Source organism: Sciurus vulgaris (assembly GCF_902686455.1).
Source record: "Sciurus vulgaris genome assembly, chromosome: 7".
Taxonomy (NCBI): Eukaryota; Metazoa; Chordata; class Mammalia; order Rodentia; family Sciuridae; genus Sciurus; species Sciurus vulgaris.
This window is the reverse complement of record NC_136467.1, coordinates 847,324-864,760: the sequence shown is the minus strand read 5'-3', so window position 1 is coordinate 864,760 and position 17,437 is coordinate 847,324. Positions and strand designations below refer to the sequence as shown.

General features: G+C 47.7%; 1 protein-coding gene across 15 annotated transcripts in view; it reads right to left on the bottom strand.

Moving 5' to 3' along the window:
* The window catches only part of WDR27 (WD repeat domain 27), a 196,515-nt gene that overhangs the window by 136,652 nt on the left and 42,426 nt on the right, over positions 1–17,437 (bottom strand). For 13 of the 15 annotated variants that reach the window (XR_013764886.1, XR_013764887.1, XM_079146199.1 and 10 more), the window contains 10 exons: positions 14,696–14,809; positions 13,392–13,443; positions 11,216–11,286; positions 7,654–7,774; positions 6,551–6,671; positions 4,928–5,031; positions 3,711–3,778; positions 3,338–3,459; positions 2,658–2,740; positions 771–849 (listed from right to left, as the gene is read on the bottom strand). Coding sequence is in view for 13 of the 15 variants with exons in the window: in XM_079146199.1 (XP_079002325.1) it covers positions 771–849; positions 2,658–2,740; positions 3,338–3,459; positions 3,711–3,778; positions 4,928–5,031; positions 6,551–6,671; positions 7,654–7,774; positions 11,216–11,286; positions 13,392–13,443; positions 14,696–14,809 (935 nt within the window). In the remaining 2 variants the exon portion in view is untranslated. The remainder of the gene's footprint in view (positions 1–770; positions 850–2,657; positions 2,741–3,337; positions 3,460–3,710; positions 3,779–4,927; positions 5,032–6,550; positions 6,672–7,653; positions 7,775–11,215; positions 11,287–13,391; positions 13,444–14,695; positions 14,810–17,437) is intronic. The other 2 variants (XM_079146194.1, XM_079146200.1) reach the window with 2 other exon arrangements.

The following is a 17,437-nucleotide window of genomic DNA, read 5'->3' as shown; positions in this document are numbered from 1 at the left end:
GCCTGAATTTAGCCTGAGCAGGGCCCTGGAGATGCAGGTGGGTATGGAGGCAGACTGGAGGGAGCAGTAAGGCCAGAGCACCAGCCTGAGCAAGGCAAAGAGCCTAGCAAAGGCCTGTCTGTGTTCTGAGCAAAGGGCTTCCAGGTACAGTGCTGCTCTGGCCACTAGGTTAAGGCAAACAAAGGGTCCAGGCTGGGCAGGGGAAAGGGGCAGTGTGTATATTCCATAAAAAAAAAAAAAAAAGACTATTTGCCTTTGAGAAAGGCAAGGCTTATGAGGGGCCAGGGACTCTCGAGACTTGGCTGTTGTCTAAGTGTCATGTGGTGTCACATTTCCTTGCCTGTGAATCTCACACAGTCAGATCTGCTTCCTCTGGTTTTGAATATCCTGAATTTTAATGCTCCAGTGTTAAAGCAAAAGCTGTGTTCTAAGAAAAGACACTGAAAAGGAAAGCCTTCAAAGGCTACATCATTTCAAGGTACCACCACTCCCTCCTCTTCTCACCCCTACCTTCTCACTGGCTAGAGTCAGTGGGCTTAGGAGAGGCCCAGTACACAGTAAGCATCCAATAAATCTTGCCTGCTGCAGTCACCCCCACTGCAGTGACTGACATTCTGGGGTCTAAGACACCACATCATTGCTCCTACTTATAACACTGCCTCCCTCTCCTTCATGTGACCCTCAAGGACACATTTCTGTCTGTATTTAAATCCCCATCTGAGGCAGGACCACAGTTTTGCTCTGTAAGCAACATCAAATGCTGTACTCACTGTGGTGCTGATGCATAACCAGATGATCTGACTTTGGTGTGGAAAACCAAGGGTTGGTCCCCTATAACATTCTTCACAACTGTAGGAAGCAAATTTAAAGAAGCAGCAAATATTTAATATTACAATTTCATTGTGAACACAGAAAGAACAGAGTCTCTTAAAAATAGAAAAGTTCACACAAACCAGAGGAGCCTCTGACCTATGAAATCAAGGACTCCATTCAGAAGTGCAGGCACCCAACAGCAGCCAGAAAAGACTAAGCCAAGGGTGTGAAAAGCATAAGGATACTTTTCTCCCATTCCTTAAATTGCACTAAGTTGCATGTATCGAACACTGTGGGCTTCAGATGCTTGAGGATGATGCCAGCTCTTCTGTACTGCGTGCCTCCGGTTGTGGCCAAAGCACAGTGGGAAGGAACCCCCAGGGCTGCAGGCAGAGTAGGAGGCAACCGTGGAGCAGCGCTCTGTCTGTTGGTGGAAAGCACGGCCTCCCTACCAAGGACCCAGCCACACACAGCCTCTCCAGAAGGATATGGCTGCTTGCCATGACTGTGCTCCACGTGCCGAGCAACAAGAAAGGCACATTCTAACAAAAATGAAACTTCTTACCCGAGTTTTAACACAGACATCTCCCACTGCACTGACGCTTGATTAAAAACTCCAGCATCACATGAACTTACCACAAATACTTGCAAACCTCAAAATTGCTTTCAGAAGAAAAACAATTTTGCCAGAACTATTTACTTTTGCATAAATTTAATCTTTGATGTTAAAGATAAATATTTTGTACAATATTATAAAATAGTTTCAGAAAATGGATAAACACATAATATTAAGTGATTCCACAAATAGTGCTTTGTTTTGTTTTACAAAGAAATTCAGTTCTATTTCTGGTACTATTTCAAACCTGACACCTCAAATGATGCTCCCACTGAAACCAAGCAAACCCGCGGAGTGAAATACGCAATTAACATCTCAGGGAGTCAAGTTAAGCACCACAGTGGACTGCCTACCCATGGGCCAAAGGGTTAATGACTTTGTGTTCCTCAGAACAATGAGCTCCAGTGGCAGAGCCCAGAAATACAAGGGTGTTGGGTCCCCATCACAGCCAGGCCTGGGACACGTGGCCAGAAGGCCGAGCACAGGGACAGCTTCCTGCAAGGGGAGGGCACAGGAGTGGGCCATCTCTTTGATGCCTATGAGCAGAATATAAAAATGGGTTGGTTGAGGGTCTTGATTTTTTAAGCAGTCCAAGTAAGAACTTCAACACACTGAGTTAAAAGTTCAGATTGAACATTGAAGGGAAAAAAGAAGCAATCACCACTGATTCTTACACAGTGAGAGTGGGACACAAGGAAGCCCACCTCTCAAAATGAAAGTCGACTTTTAAACCTTTTCTTGGAAAAAAGGAACATGTAGGTCATTGAGAACAAATCAATGAAAACACATTTTTGAGACAATCAAGAATAATGAATCATGGTATGACTGATACAAGAAGCCGGGGAATCCCTGTTACCTTTGATGGAACATCGCCATGGCCGCATGTCTTAGAAACACACCTGGAGTGCACGTGGTACAGCAGCGTGACTCGTGGTCACTGAGGACCCACCACCTGACCTGACCCTGGCCACCGACACAGCCATTCCTGTGGAGCAAGCCTCTGAGTGCCTGTGCCCCTGAGGGACAACGGCAGCTCAGGGAGAGACACCGCGCACATTCCCACCATGGACGGAGGATGTGCAGCCACACCAGAGAGGACGAGGCGTGGCGGGCGGCAGGACAGCATTGCACAGGCAAGTCGAGGGGGGGTCTTCAGAGCAGCGTAGCAGTACTGACTGCACCAGGACCCAGTTGCTTTGCACTTTTATATTGAGTGTATTCTACTAACCAGATTGTTTTTGACCAGCAGGTTTAGTACCTTTCCCCTTAACAATTCCAAAGTACAGGGGAGAAGTTGGTAGAACACAGGAGCTGAAATGAAAATGGAGCCAGGCTGTGAGAGCAAACAAGGATAAGATGGAACATACACTGTAAGTGTGGTGATGAATGTTTAATCCACACAGATGTGGACATACAACATTTGGAAATAAAAACTATCAAGCTTGTTCTTGTATTCTATTTTATAATTTGCATTCTGTTCAGAAATAAAATAGTATTTTGTGTTAAACTATGAACCCTTTCCTTTTCAGTAAAATCAAAGCAATGGTATGAACAATAACTTCTTTCATATAGGGTCAGTATGGTTGAGTACTTACTAAATTTTACCTTTATTTCTTAATATAAAAAGGAGATTAGCTAAGTATGCACACCTGTAATCCCAGCAATTTTGGAGGCTGAGGCAGAAGGATTGCAAGTTGGAGACCAGCCTCAGCAACTTAACAAGACCCTAAGCAACTTAGTGAAAACCTGTATCAAAATAAAAACTTAAAAGACCTGGGGATGTGGCTCAGTGATTAAGCACCCCCGGGTTTAATCCCTGGTACCAAAAGAAAAAGAAAGAAAAAATCTAAATAATGTTCAGTGATCAACCCAATCAACACCCACATGTGAACCCTGAGCAGACGGTACCTCGCCAGCACTGACAGAGCCTTCCCAGCGCCAGGGACCTGCCGAGACGTCACCAGAGGGGCCAGGCTGATTTCCAGTATGGCAATCCTCCTCCCAAACAGGGAGGTGAGCAAGCAAAATGCCTACGAGGACACCATTGTGACACAATTAACAGCACACCAGACACAGAGGAAGCCACGGCATATATCCACACCTGTGATCACAGCAGACCTACAATCAGACCCGCTGCACGTGAGAGGGAAGCGCAGCCACACAGTGCTGCATGATTCTGGAAGGTTCCCCAGGTGAAACCCCAGTGCCCCAGCTGGCAGCACTGTGCCGGGGAGTGAGAAGCAGGCACAGGGCAGAACACAGCCAGAGTGCTGGCACTCACCTTGAGGTGGGCAGCCTGGCTTGTCACTGCGCAGGATCCCGCAACCCGAACGCTGAGGCGCCTGAAGTCTCGACGGGCAGCAGGACGAGGAGACATGTTTAGGTGGCAAGCCAGGGAACCAAGTCCCGGCCCACCCATCCAGTCCACCCCGTTAACAGTGCAGTTAGCCAGGGAATGAGGGAGGCGAGGAGCCTCCCTGTCATGAGGCTCAGAACCAATGTCTGGCAGGAGGTCACAAACACGAAGCCAGCAGCAGGCCGTTTGGTGAGTGTGGTGAGGAGAAGGGAGTTTGCAGTGGACCCACCACCAGGACTAAGCAAGCAACTCTGAAGCTGAGCATCAGGGACGGGCAAGGGGCACTGGTCAGCGGAAGGAGGGGCCTGTGCTAATCCATGCACTCCGCTGAGGACTGGAGAGTTCAGAGGAAGGCAGGTCCTCAGGGCACTCAACAGGACTGGATGTGGGATGTGGCCAGTCTAAGAACTCCTGCTCCACCCTGAAAGCCCCACAGGCTTCAGAGAGTTCACAGGAGGGAGGAGTCCCGTGAACACTTAGGAAAGCTCCTGCTCCAGGGCGGAAGAGAGCAGCTGGGCTAGACCCGAGGAAGGGGGCTGCCTTGTGGATGGGCAGAGGCAAGGACTGGGTAGTTGCTACTGCTTCATGCTGGGCACAGGAACTGGAGCGCAACCACAGCTGGGAAGGACAGTGCCTCAGGTCACAGGGAGAACACTCAGACACAGGGATCTGTGAGGCTGGCTGGCAGTACTCAGGGGACTTAACGCCAAGGGACACCAATGGGGAAAGTGCAACGGGGTCTGGACTCAGGGGAGCCTGGCACAGGTGTGCAGGGAGAGGGGCGCACCAGAGCCGGTGCACATGAGGAAGGGGGGCCTCACAGGGGCCTGGGACACAATCCAAAGCAGAGGGTCACAGAAGCCTAAGGGACACAGGGAAGAGGCTGTGAGGGGGCCCGACACACAAGGGAAGGTGGAGGGGCCATAGCACTGTGCTGATTTTGCCAGGTGGTCAGGAAATACAGGACTGAAACAGTATCCTTTGGGTCAGAGACACAGAAATCACAGGGAACAAAAGCCACAATGCTTCTGAAAAAAGTGACCTCAAGCTGAAGCAGGCTTTGCACCCCTAACCCTTCACCACCCCTCATGTGGTTCCAAGAAATCCTTGAGTACAAGAGACTGTGTCAGAGACTACCTTACCTTTGAAATGGAATGCGTCTTCCAATTCAAAGCTTGCCAAGTTAAATATGAATAAGCCAGTTGAACTTCCAATCCACAAGCACCTGGTATTCTCAGAAGAAAGGCTGGTTTAAAAGCAAAAGGAACATGGTAAGCAGGACTTCTTCCTTGAGGTCAGCTCCATCATGTCTCCTGAGTTATGCTCTTTCTCCTCTCCATGTCTGTACGGGTACTGCAGTTGGCTGGCTCTTCCCAGTTCTAGCTGCATCTTGAAACCTGTGGGGTCAGTGGGCATCCACCCACCATCTCCTGGAGACAAGCAATCCCAGGGGGCCACAGCCTGGCCCCACCTAAGCCTAACCCTGGTTACAGCCTTGCGTCACAGAAGGTGGTAACAGGACGGCTGCTCGGCAAGGGTCCTGGCCAGGCACCTTCGCCTGTGTGAAGGAGGAAGCCAGTTCAGAGAGGAAGCTAACAGCCTAGGTGGCAGGGCCCGTCCGAGTGCAAGCGCCATCACAAGCCCACGTGCCTCTTGCAGACGTGGATTAAACCACCCTCCTGACTGGCCCAGCTCTCTGGTCTCCCCAGGGTCTGGGGTGCAGCCCAGCTCCTGGCCTCGTCAATGGAGCCGTGGGCTACCTCCTGCTCCCCGGCTCCTGTTCCACACCCTTCAGCACCCTCGGGTGTGCCAGGCAAGCCCTGCACACAGGACTCGGTGGTGTGTCCCTGGCTTTGCCCTGCCTCTGCAGGTGCTCCGCTACGCTGAGGCAGGACAGGAGGAATCCCCTGCCTCCAGTCCAGGAACCAGCCTGGAACACAAAGTCGCCTGCCTTCCTGACCCTGCTGGTCCCTACGGCTGAGGCAAGCAGGGAGCTCTGGGATCCCAAGACCAAGGCCATTAGGCAAGCTGCCCACCCTTCATCTCCCACTCCATCCAGAGAAAACAGGAGGCTTGTCTTTGGCTGGATTCATAAGCTCTCACTTTCTTAAGGGAGAGGTGAGCACAGCAATCATAGGTCATTTAGTCACTGACAAGTTCTCCACATGTTGCTATCCAGCACAAAAATAAATAAGTAAAATTTACAGGGGATTGATTTTAAATGTATGATACATGGCACACAAGGAGGAAAAGGAAGGTTAGAATGAATTATGATTACCCTGCCCTTTTCCAGAAGAGTTATACTGCAGAGATAAATATTTGTCTAGATTTTGGTGAGCAGAATTGAAAACTTCTAATTTATTTTATTAAAGAGACTTAAATCAAACCAAATTTACCAATTCTCAGATGTAAAATATGCAATTCTAAGAACTCTTGCACCCAATCAGGGGCAAAAGTGATTTGGCTTTTTTCTACTCATTCTTTAAAACCAAATGTAATGCTCACTTCAGGAATCTGTGTGTGTGGGACGCTGGGATCTAAGGTCATGCCTATGCTAGGCAAGTACTCTACCAATCACACAACCCAGACCCTTTCTTCTCCTTTGTTGTGAGATGGGGTCTCACTACGTTGCCAGACTGGACTCAAACTTATACTCCTGCCTCAGCTTCCTGAGCAGCTGGGATTACAGGTGTACACCATGCCCTGTTCACTGAAGGGATGTAAAGGTTTCTCTTCATGGTTTTGGGCCAGCTTGTCATACATACACTCCACATCCAGAACCCAGAAGGCTTGGAAGGTAGCAGCTTGCCAGCATCAGAATGGGGAAGGCTGCTTCGGCCTCTTCTCCTTGGTCCAGTGTCTTCCTAGAGGGGCGCTGACTCTCCTCTAGGGAACAGAATTATTGACAATCTGAGGTTAGACTTATCAATCAAGTTGAAAGGCAGACAACTGACTTAATGGGATGTTGCCATAGGCATGAATTGCTAGAACATCTCAAATCATGAATCAGATAAGTCATTCTAATTATTTTTTTTTTTTAAAAAGGGTCAAACATAAAAATTGCACCCTACACCCTGAAGTCTGCAAAGGATTGAATTTCAAGCATAGAACCAAAGAAAATGAATGGAGAAGAAGAGATGGTCAATGTAAAAAGGATAATTTCACATTTCCCAAAATGCGCTTCGGAATTATGTCTAGAATAAATGTGTATTTATAAGACAAATAATAAATGGTAAGGCTAAAAAATGGTTTTATTGGATTGAGGCAATTCTTGACTTGATACAAAAAGAAACAGTTAAAGCCATCTACAAAGGTCTCAAAGGAAGAGAGAAAGAGCAACAGCAACACCTGTGCAGATGCAGTGTAACAGGAAGAACTAGCCGCACACCCCTGCAGAGCAGTCCTTAACCACAAGGGGAAATGCCCATGGTTCCCAGCAGGGCCAGCTCTGTCTGTAATGCACAGAAGATAAAGTGCACTCTCACACACAGAGATAAGAGAGCCAGGAGGTGGACATGGAGGTGTGCATGCGGCAGGCAGGGGTCCCAGTTATCTGCAGCAGTTTGCATCCTCAAAGGCCTGTGCCACTTGTCCCACTGTCATGACAACAGCCCCTTGGCTTGTGTCCCTCTGTTCACTGACCACCCCCACCCCCCTGGCACAACTGTGCCACTGTCAGCACCAGACCAGCCTCGCCCTGTCTCACGGGGCCTGCCAGGGCCAACGTGTCTCCCAGACAAGACCTGGGCTTTTCCTAAGGACTTCTCATTGGCACGCCCTCTCCACCCTGCCTGACGCAGGCCCTGACACGGTGTTTGTGATTGCTGTGGCCCCACAGGAAACGCCATGGGAGACCCAGGCCACACACCTGGCAGGCTGCACACCCCAGACGCCATCCTTCGGGTGGAGAAAGCCTTGTTTTTCTTCCTCAGGTCCACATGTGCCACACAACGGTAATGATGCCTCTCTATCAAACTGAAGACCCAAAGCTGAGAAAGCAAAGCAGGTAGACAGGTGTTTCTTTCAACAGTGGTGCTTACAAACAGCAGTGAGAACCCAGAGAGGAAAGTGGGTCAAGAGTAGAGATGCTGGGAGGACGGCTCTTCGACTTCCCTCAATGATGCAACTGGACGTCCTCTGGTCCCTAGTGCCACTCTCAGGTCCCTTCCCCAGCGGACTCCAGCCTCAGTATGGTGGGCAGTCAGCCCCAACACTGAGGTCAGGCAGACACAAGTTGTGTTGTTTGTGACCATGTGCAGCACTCCTCCACTGTGGGGTCCCCGTGGCCTATACCCAGGCTCCTGTCCATGCCACACCATGGCCTCAGAGCTGGGAGCATTCTGATCACACCACTGGCAATGAGACCAGATTAACAGCAGTCAACTGTGTCAAAAAGAAAACAATAAACTCTCTGAGCTTTCAAAAATATGCCTTCTTATATTGTGTCAACAACTACTTTATCAATGCTTTGTGAAATAAACCTAAAATGCTCACTTAAGAACTTTTTGAAACAGATAAAGTATTGTATTAGTCAGTTTTTGGTTGCTGTGTCCAAAGCACATGATAAGAACAACTTAGAGGAGGAAAAGTTTATTTTGTTTATTTTGGCTCATGGTTTCCCGGGTTCAGTCCACTGTCAGCCTACTCAATAGCCCTGGACTACAGGTGAGACAAAACAACACGGAAGGAGGACATGTTGGAGGAGACCTGCTTAGTCCATGACAGCCAGGAAGCAGAGGGTGCTTGGGTGCAAAGAACCAGGGGTGATGTAACTCCCAAGGGCACACCACCTGCACAGTTATTATCCATTAATCCATTCAAATGATTAACCTGTCCAACAGATTGATCCATTGATTGGATCACAGTTCTCATAATGTTCACTTCTGAACATTCCTGCATTGTCTCACACATGAGGTCTGGGGGCTGTGTCATGCCTAAACCATAACACTCTGTCCCTGGCCTTCAAAGCTCATACTTCTCTCACAATGAAAAATATATTTAGTTCATTTTCAAGAAACTCTATAGTCTTAAAGGTTACAGCATTGCCCAAAAGTCTGAGTCCAAAGTCTTATCTGAGACTCAAGGCAAACTCAGCATGAGTTTCTGCAAAGATCAAAAGCAAATTACATGTAGCCAATATGTAATGGCACAGAATAAATACTTCCATTCTACAAGGGAGAAACAGGAGCGTAGAAAGAAGGGTTGGGACACAAGCAAGACCAAAATCCAGGTGGGCAAACAAGTTCTGAGTCCCACAACTAGCATCTGGGACGTGTGACATCCTGATGTTCTCTCCAAAGGGCTTGTATAGCCAAGGCCCTAGGGCCTTGCTGATTGCAGCCCACATGGCCTCTCTTGCCTCTCTCCTGGCTTGATTTCTGCAACTTTTCTCAGTAGACAGTCCACATTAATAGCATCTCTTAATCTCAAGTGTCTACACTGCAGCTTCAGCTTCTTCCTCACATTGCATTTTTGGGGCAGCCCATTAGAATTCTGACCCTGCTACATCTTACCTGGCCTCCCAAACCATGAACCAAATAAACTGTTCTCCATATAAGTGTTTGTGTTAGGTCTTTTTAACACAGCAACCAAGGACTGACTAATACAATACTTAATCTGTTTAAAAAAAAGTTTGTTTTTTTTTTTTTTGGGGTGCTGGGGATTAAACCCAGGGCCTTGTGCTGACAAGGCAAGCACTCTACCAACTGAGCTATCTCCCCAGCCCCTCAAAAAGGTTTTTATGTGAGCATTTTAGGTTGACTTCCCAAAGTACTGGATATGGATTTCCTTTGAAGTCTCAAAGACCTCATACTTGAGCATCCTGAATTCCTACAGAATGAGCACCACCTGAATGATACCAAGTTTGCTGCCATCTGAAGCAGTAGCCAGGCCTCCTGGGTCACAGCTGCAAGGGCTTCTGAGTACCTGGATGACTGAGCAGAGTGAAACAACTACTTAGGTGCCCCTATACAAGCAGGGTCCCCATGGTCTCTTCTCAAAGGAATTTTTATATTTATACCTTTGATCTGAGATGGATGTGGTCTTGCTAATTCCTTTGATGCCTTCAGGCCATCTTTCCTATTGTCTCTGTGTAAAGTACTTAGCATCTCTTTAGCCGCTAAAATCTCTTCAACCATAACTTCCTTGGCCCAAGTTTCACATGCACTTGTCTGGCCAAATTTTAAATTTTTCAAATCTTTCCACTACACTTTCTGCTCCTGATTTTCACAGAAAACTTAGTTAAAACTGTCAACAATATCTATGCCACCACCTGAATGCTGTGTTGCCTCAAAATTTCCTCTACCATATTAATTAATCCATTAGTCCATCACTAATTTATCATTAAATTTAGCCTCACAGAATGTCTCAGAACATGGGGGAAATGTCATAAATGGCCTCTAGTCCAATTTCCAATAAGTCTTCCTTCCCTTCTGGAGCCTTAGGAGCCCAATCTTTATTGTCCACAGTCCTACTGGCATTCTAATCTTCTGAACTTTCACAAGAATTGCCCATTAAGCTCTGCTTATAATATTCAAAGCCTTCTCCAATCTTCATCTCCAAACTTTTCCATACTCTTCCCACAAGCCAGTTCTAAACACCTCTGAACCACATGGTCAGGTTGGTCACAGCAATGTCCCCACTCCTGGTACCAATTTCTGTATTGTCAGCTCTTTGTCACTGTGACCAAAAGACCTGACAAGAACAACGTAGAGAAGGAAAAGTTTATTTTGGCTCATGGTTTCAGAGGTTCTGTCCATGCTCAACCAATCCCATAAGCTCTGGACCTAAGGTGGCAGAACAACATGGCAGAAGGGCATGAAGGAAGAAAGCCACTCAGTTCTTGACAACCAGAAAGCAGAGAGAGCTTGAGTTCAAGGAACCAGGAATAATACAATTACTAAAGGCACACCACCAGTCACCTACTTCCTCCAGACACACCCTACCTGCCCACTGTTACCACCCATTAATCCATTGAAATGATTAAACCACCAAATGGGTTAATCTACCAGTTAGGTTACAGTTGTCATGATCTAACCATTTCACCTCTGAGCAATCCTGTGTTGCCTCACACATAAGCTTGCAGGGGATACCTCCTATCCAAACAAATATCTTCACTTTCCAAAAAAATATATAATGCTGATGCTAATAGTCAGGTGAGTGGTTCTCATTGTCTGCTACACTTCAGAGCTTCTAGAACATGTAGATTATCAGCCTTCTCTAAATATCCAGGGGCCCAGGCTTGGATTAAAATCCCCCAGGGTCCACCAGGATGCTGACTTGCACAAAGGGTTCCTGACCCAGAGCTAAGGGTTATCGGTTTCTAAAAATCAACAAAAAAATTCACAATAATAAGGAAGCAAAGACCTTTTGTGCACAGGTTCACCTACAGCAATATCTGAAAGTGGGCTCTGACTGCATGTTTCTCTCACCTGGCCATCAGCACACCCTGTGAGAAGCTGCTTACTGTCCTCATCGATGAATAGACTCAGGAGAGGATACGCTGCAGGAAAGAGCACAAGTGTAGTCAGCTTCCCAATGCCTGTCTCCACCAAGCTGGACCTTGCAGTTTCCTGACAGCACTCCTGTCAGTCACGCTCCATTCTTCTGAAATAACTTCCTCCAGGAAATAAGAACTGTAAGTGAATACAAGTCTTGAAAATTCCACAGCATAAGGAAAGACAGGGAAGTCATCCCAAATTAAAACCATGGGTGGCTGTGAGTTAGTTGGCTCCAGGCAGACCCAAATGCACTACGTTCCATTGCCTGTACAAACCTGCTGTGTCAAAGCACATCTGCTGCAACCCCCAACAGCTCTGACCAGAGGGAGCAGCACAGGACCTCAGTCAGCAGGTTTCATGGAGCAGAGCAGTTCCTTAGGCAGGAGTGATTAAGTGACTCGGGATGAAAACAGCAACTAGACAGATCTCTTCTTTCTTTAAAAATTCTTGCCTAGGATCATTTCCTTTAAAACATATAAACTGTCAAGAATTAAGGAGAACTAGATAAATGATATTAGAAAGCACTCTATGTCCTCAATAAGCTGTGACATCCAAGGTCAAGTATGTGATGGGCCAAGAGATCTGGCTCCATGAGAATGTTATAGGCCAGACAGACTCCATTTTGCTCTGAGACTCCATGTTATGTAGGAAATAAGCTTCTCCTTTGGGAACACCCCACCTCTATACCCATCAACAATTGCTTAGCTTCTCCCATGGGAACACCCCGCCTCTGTGCCCATCATCAGTTACTTAGCGTGACATGTTTACCAATACAAAATGACAATTCTTATGTCATGAAAAATTGCTCTTTTGATCCCTATTGCTCTTAAACAATGTACCATGTGAACGGTGATTGTGTGGATGTTAGTAACCATTCTTTAGTTTGTACTTAGGTAAGGGTCATTTTGACCCACATCCCCCTCTGTTGATGATCTCATGATGTTAGTCTGTAATTTCAAATCATAGCAACAGACACTTATGATTGATGTGATTTTTGGTATAAGAACCCCTACAACACTGTGGTCGGGGCTGTTCTCCCAATAGCCATTTTTTGGGGCATCGTGTGAGACAGTCAGACGGCCAGCTTAATAAAGACTCTCAAATTGGAATTTCTCAGTGGTGATCAGTTTGTTCTTAAGTTGTGCCCCATAACAAAGTACACAACTGTGTTCTTGATAGTCAAATAGTGACTCCACATTATTAATTTCAAGAGAATAATTCCAACATATTTCCAAGAAATGTGCTTTATCCCTGAGATGGTAAGTATATTCAAGACATTGGGTCGCTCTATTCTGCACACAGAAAGACTGACCTCAGGGCACATGAAGAACCCTTGGGAACACAGGTGTGGCTCCACTAGGTCACCAGGTATCTTCATACTCTCTAGACAGCATTTTCAAGTTACTCACCCAGGAAAGAGCTCCCTCATTCTAGTCTCCCCTTTCCCTTCCCAGTAAGACAGACATGCACACAAGGGGGCAAACCAAGCCCCGGAAAGCCATCCCAGGAGATGCTAGGATAGAGCAGGTATGGACCAGGTAAGATGCAATCCCAGGCCCTCACACACAATAGCCCTCCCATAGGATGAGGAGACCAGACCTCAGAATGTTTCACACCGCCTAACATATTGGCCTACATTGGAATAATCATGTGTCGGTTTCATGGGTCACCAAAAGACAATTACCCTGAGTTCACGAGCTGTACAGATGCTCCCACACTAACCAAAGGGTGGAGCAGGCCGCCCTCTGCATAGCACACACCGGGCCAGTGGGGGTGGTACCTGATACAGTCCTCACATCCTGGGCCTTGTCTCTAGGGGACAGTGGAGAGCTCTCGCTCCCTGTAATCAGGCATTGTATCTGAGAGCCAATGATTGTGCTGTTTTCGGAAACAGAGAAACTCAGACTTCAAGTGTGTGTTTAAGTTAAAAACTTCAAGGACATTAACTGTGACGTGCATCTGTTCAATATGTGGATGGAGTAAGCAGCTATTTATACCTGAGGTTGGCAGACTGAATGCCAGAGCTGTCTGTGGGATAATAAGCACACTGGGAGAACTGGGTACACACACAGCCTATTCAGCTAAGTCAGAGGACTCTTGACCTTACCTGTTAAAACGGGTGAGCTGTACATTAATGTTCCCATATGATGGTCCCAGACCTTTGGACAAACAGACATGTCTTTAGGAAAGATAAAAATCCTGCCATTATTGCTAAACCCTGAACTAAATTCTACCGAATTGCATATTAATCTATGTGAATGATTATAAAGAATGAAATAAAAATATGCAAATAGATCTATAACCCAGCAAAGGATGTCAAAATCAAGACACCACTTCCAGAGATAACCGGCTGTGGGTTAGAGATGACTGAAGACACAGCCTACATGTGCATTCAACTGTCCTACTGTGGGGCACCAGGTAGAAAGCAGGAGCCCCGCAGCAGGGCTGCATCTAATGGGCACCCTGTCCACTGAGCATGTGATTGAGCACCATGCTGTGTGTCCACTGAGTCAGACCCTAAGCAGCCCCTGGGAGAGTGGGCAATGCAAAGGACAGAGAAGGAAAGGGGAGCTGGCCACTCCCCTTAATCCCCAGCCCTTGGGAGAGATCTGGAGAGTGACCTTGGTTGTGAAGGAAAGGAAGTCGCTCATAAATAGCAGAGGAATTCCCCCTGCATGGCAGGCATGTGCCTGTCAAGTAGCTGTCCCAGCTCAGAGGCATGAGGCAGCCCTCCACTGTGACCCAGACAGCCACCTCAGAGAAGTGAGTAACAAAGTGTCAAGACCTCTCTGTTGAGTCCTCTGAGTTCTCTTTGAAGCTGGAAAACAATATGCATGGGGCCTTTGCAGCCCTGGAGTTGAGCAGTGTCCAGTGGCAGCTGGTCAGTGGCACAGCTAGGATGCCTGGCCCCACACCTGCACAGAGCAGGGGAGAGTGGTGCCCTTTGGTGGTTCAACCAGGCTTCACCACATAGGGGTTCCAAAATGATGGAGGAAGGGACTTAATGACTCGCTTTTCTGATAGATGGCCACAACTCTCAATTTTCCTTTCAAGGCAGCGTATAAAGTCCTCCCTTGATTAGTAAGGTCACAGCAATGTCAGCTGACTTTGCCTAAGGGGACAAACTTGCATTTTTCTCTATTCCTTTTAAGCATGGATTGGTTCTCATTGAGTGCTCTGGTACTGAACACTGGGTCTTCTGCTCTTGGTCACCAGAAACACTGGATATAAATTAACACTTCAGCTCTCAAGGTCATGGGTCTGAGAGTCCCTGCAGCCAGTCACACTAGTGTGGAAACTCAAGAGGCCAAGGAGTCCTGCAGTTGGGAATCCCAACACTACTCTTGAGCCCTGCAGCAATGTGCCTGAGGCTTTGCCCAATATCAAAAAGTGGTCCAGGACCCACCTTACCTTAAAGCTCCTGTCTTCAGACACTGAAATGAGCATTTGTGCTTTCCAGGGACAAAATTCTACAGCCGTCACTGGGCCCTGATGGCCCTCCAGTTCTGTCAGCACAGATGAACTCTAGGAGAATTTGCGAAGAAGGATTTCTGATGGGGTGTTCTGAATAAGGATCATCAAGAACTCACACGTATACCACAGAGAACAGACCCTGCTGAGATGATTCTGCTTCATGTGGCCACCCTTCCAGACTTGCAACTAAGACTGTATAGACCTGGAAGTGAAGATCCCAAAGGCTGAGCCCCAGTGGGGCTCCAGCAGCCGCGGCACGTCATCAGGACTGCAGCAGACACAGTCGGGCACCAAGCCTGGTGCCCCACACAGCACAAGTCAGGACCACAGCAGCTCCACCGCATCCTTCCAGAGGCTGCTTTGGCTGCCTGACGCCCCGTGGCTCCTGCATGAGGTGGAGGAGTGCTCCACCTTTCGAGCTCCAGTGTCTTTCTCTGCCTTGTTTCTCTGTCTCTCCTGCCCTCCCTCCAACATATCCAAGCTCCTTCTATTCTCGCAGCATCTATTCTCTACTAGGGAGTTACAGAAACACAACACGCCAGCACGTGGACAGCTCCTCCTGAGTTCTCCCCTCAGCCAGGCAGCACCCCAGGGCTAGCACCACAAGCTCACATTCTGTGATGACCTAAGAAAGAGGCTGAGAGAGCACCAGAGGCCCTGAAAAACCAGCCACTTCCCACCGTGTGTCTCTGTGGGGTCCGAGCACCTGGGTGGAGAACTCTCCTCCCATTTTACAGCACTCAATCTAGGCAAGAGAAATAGCCCTGATATTCAGAACACATATATGTGCCCATATATATATAGAGAGAGAGAGAGAGAGAGAGACTTAACTTACAGACACTGAACTCTAAAAACTTTCCTCAAAAATCCAACATACAACGTGATAAGCAGAATTTGGAACATGAAGCACATCATGCCAATCGCCTTCAGATGGTCAAGGACAGTAGGTGAGGTTATAATGAGTGGGGATGAGGGCAGCTGGAGGCTGTTTTGAAGCACACACCTCTTGTTTTGGGTTTTTTTTGTTGTTGTTGTTTTGTTTTGTTTGGGTACTGAGGATTGAACTCGGGCACTTGACCACTAAGCAACATGCCCAGACCTATTTTGTGTTTTATTTAGAGACAGGGTCTCACTGAGTTTCTTAGCACCTCACTTTTGCTCAGGCTGACTTTAAACTCATGACCCCCCTGTCTCAGCCTCCCCAGCCACTGGAATCACAGGCATGTGGCACTGAGCCCGGCTAGGAAGCACACACTTCTATTCCAGTTTCACTTGTCTATGAGCAACATTATATCCTGAAAAGTATTGTAAGTCATTCCTTTAATGGGTCATGATTGCATTTCATCATTAAAAGTATCTTTACCAAAACATGCTGCACACTCACCTGGAACCTTCCAAGGCAAGCCCTTCTATGGCAACTGCTTCCTTGCCAACACTCTGCTCAGAGCACCTGAGCCCGTCATGGACTTGTTCAGGCACTGGGCAGCATCTACTCCTGCTCGCCAAGCTGTGCTTGCTGGTGAAGCCCCTGCAGGTCACCTGCCTGCTGCTGAGGAAGCCCCGGGCCACCAGGGACTGGAGCACCTCTGGAGCAAACTGCTGCCAGCTCTGGTTCACATGGACCTTCAGGTGTGTGACTGGGGCCTCAGCCCAAACTTCCCACTTCTCCTCTCAGGGCACTTGGCCCTCCGTCAGGTGCTAACAATCTTAAGTACCTCCCCATTCATTCTGGTTTTGCTTTTCCTGGTATAAGATTGGTTCTCCTACATCATGGAGTAGCCCAATGCTGACCCACAACCACACAGGTTTGCATATTTAAATATTTCGGGCCAGAATATGGCTCATGAAGAAGCACTCTCAACTGCTGGCAGAAACACCTGAAGCCTCTGCCAGCTCACAGAATGCACTCCCTCCTGGGTCTCTGACCCATGTAAGGAGGCTAACTTCACTTAGTGTGAGCCTCAGTTTCACATCAGCCCCAATCGTCTGGAGACAGAAATGTCTTCACTGTGTCCCCCAGTGCCAGCACACACTGGGCATGATAATCATTTGCCATTTCACACCTGATACCTTCCTACCCCACATGTTTTAAGGCAGATGAGGCAAGGAAAGCTAAAGCATCAAACCACACTGTTACCTGTGTCAATCCAGCAAACAGACAGCAAGATGGGATGCCTGGCTTGGGGGAACGTCAGTCTGCATCTTGAGTACAACATGCACCCAAAGGGAACAGAGTGCCCTCCTTCACACTCCCCACGTCCCTCCCAAGCCCACTCAGCAGTACTCACAGGGACCAAGCATCAGCTCCAGATGAACACTGTGTCCATGACTGACAACCTAGAAGGCGGCTGTGTTACTTCAACCAGGCCCAACTAGGCAGTAAGTGAGCAGTCCACACTTTGGTGGACACAGGCTCCGGCAAGGACACGGATGTGGCACGCTGTGCCACAAGGGCTGGGAAAAGGCCCGAGTAGCAGCAGGCTGAAGACATGCAGGTTCTGCAAAAACACTTGCTCAGGTCATCCCTGACTCCAGTTTTCACGAGAAGTTCTCATGATTTACCCCAACAGTGCTTTTTTATTCCAGCAGTTTTCCAATCTCTAGATAAAGCTGTGCTTTCATTCATTTTCCCTAACACCTTTATAAAAATACACTAAATTAAAACTACCATTTGAAAAG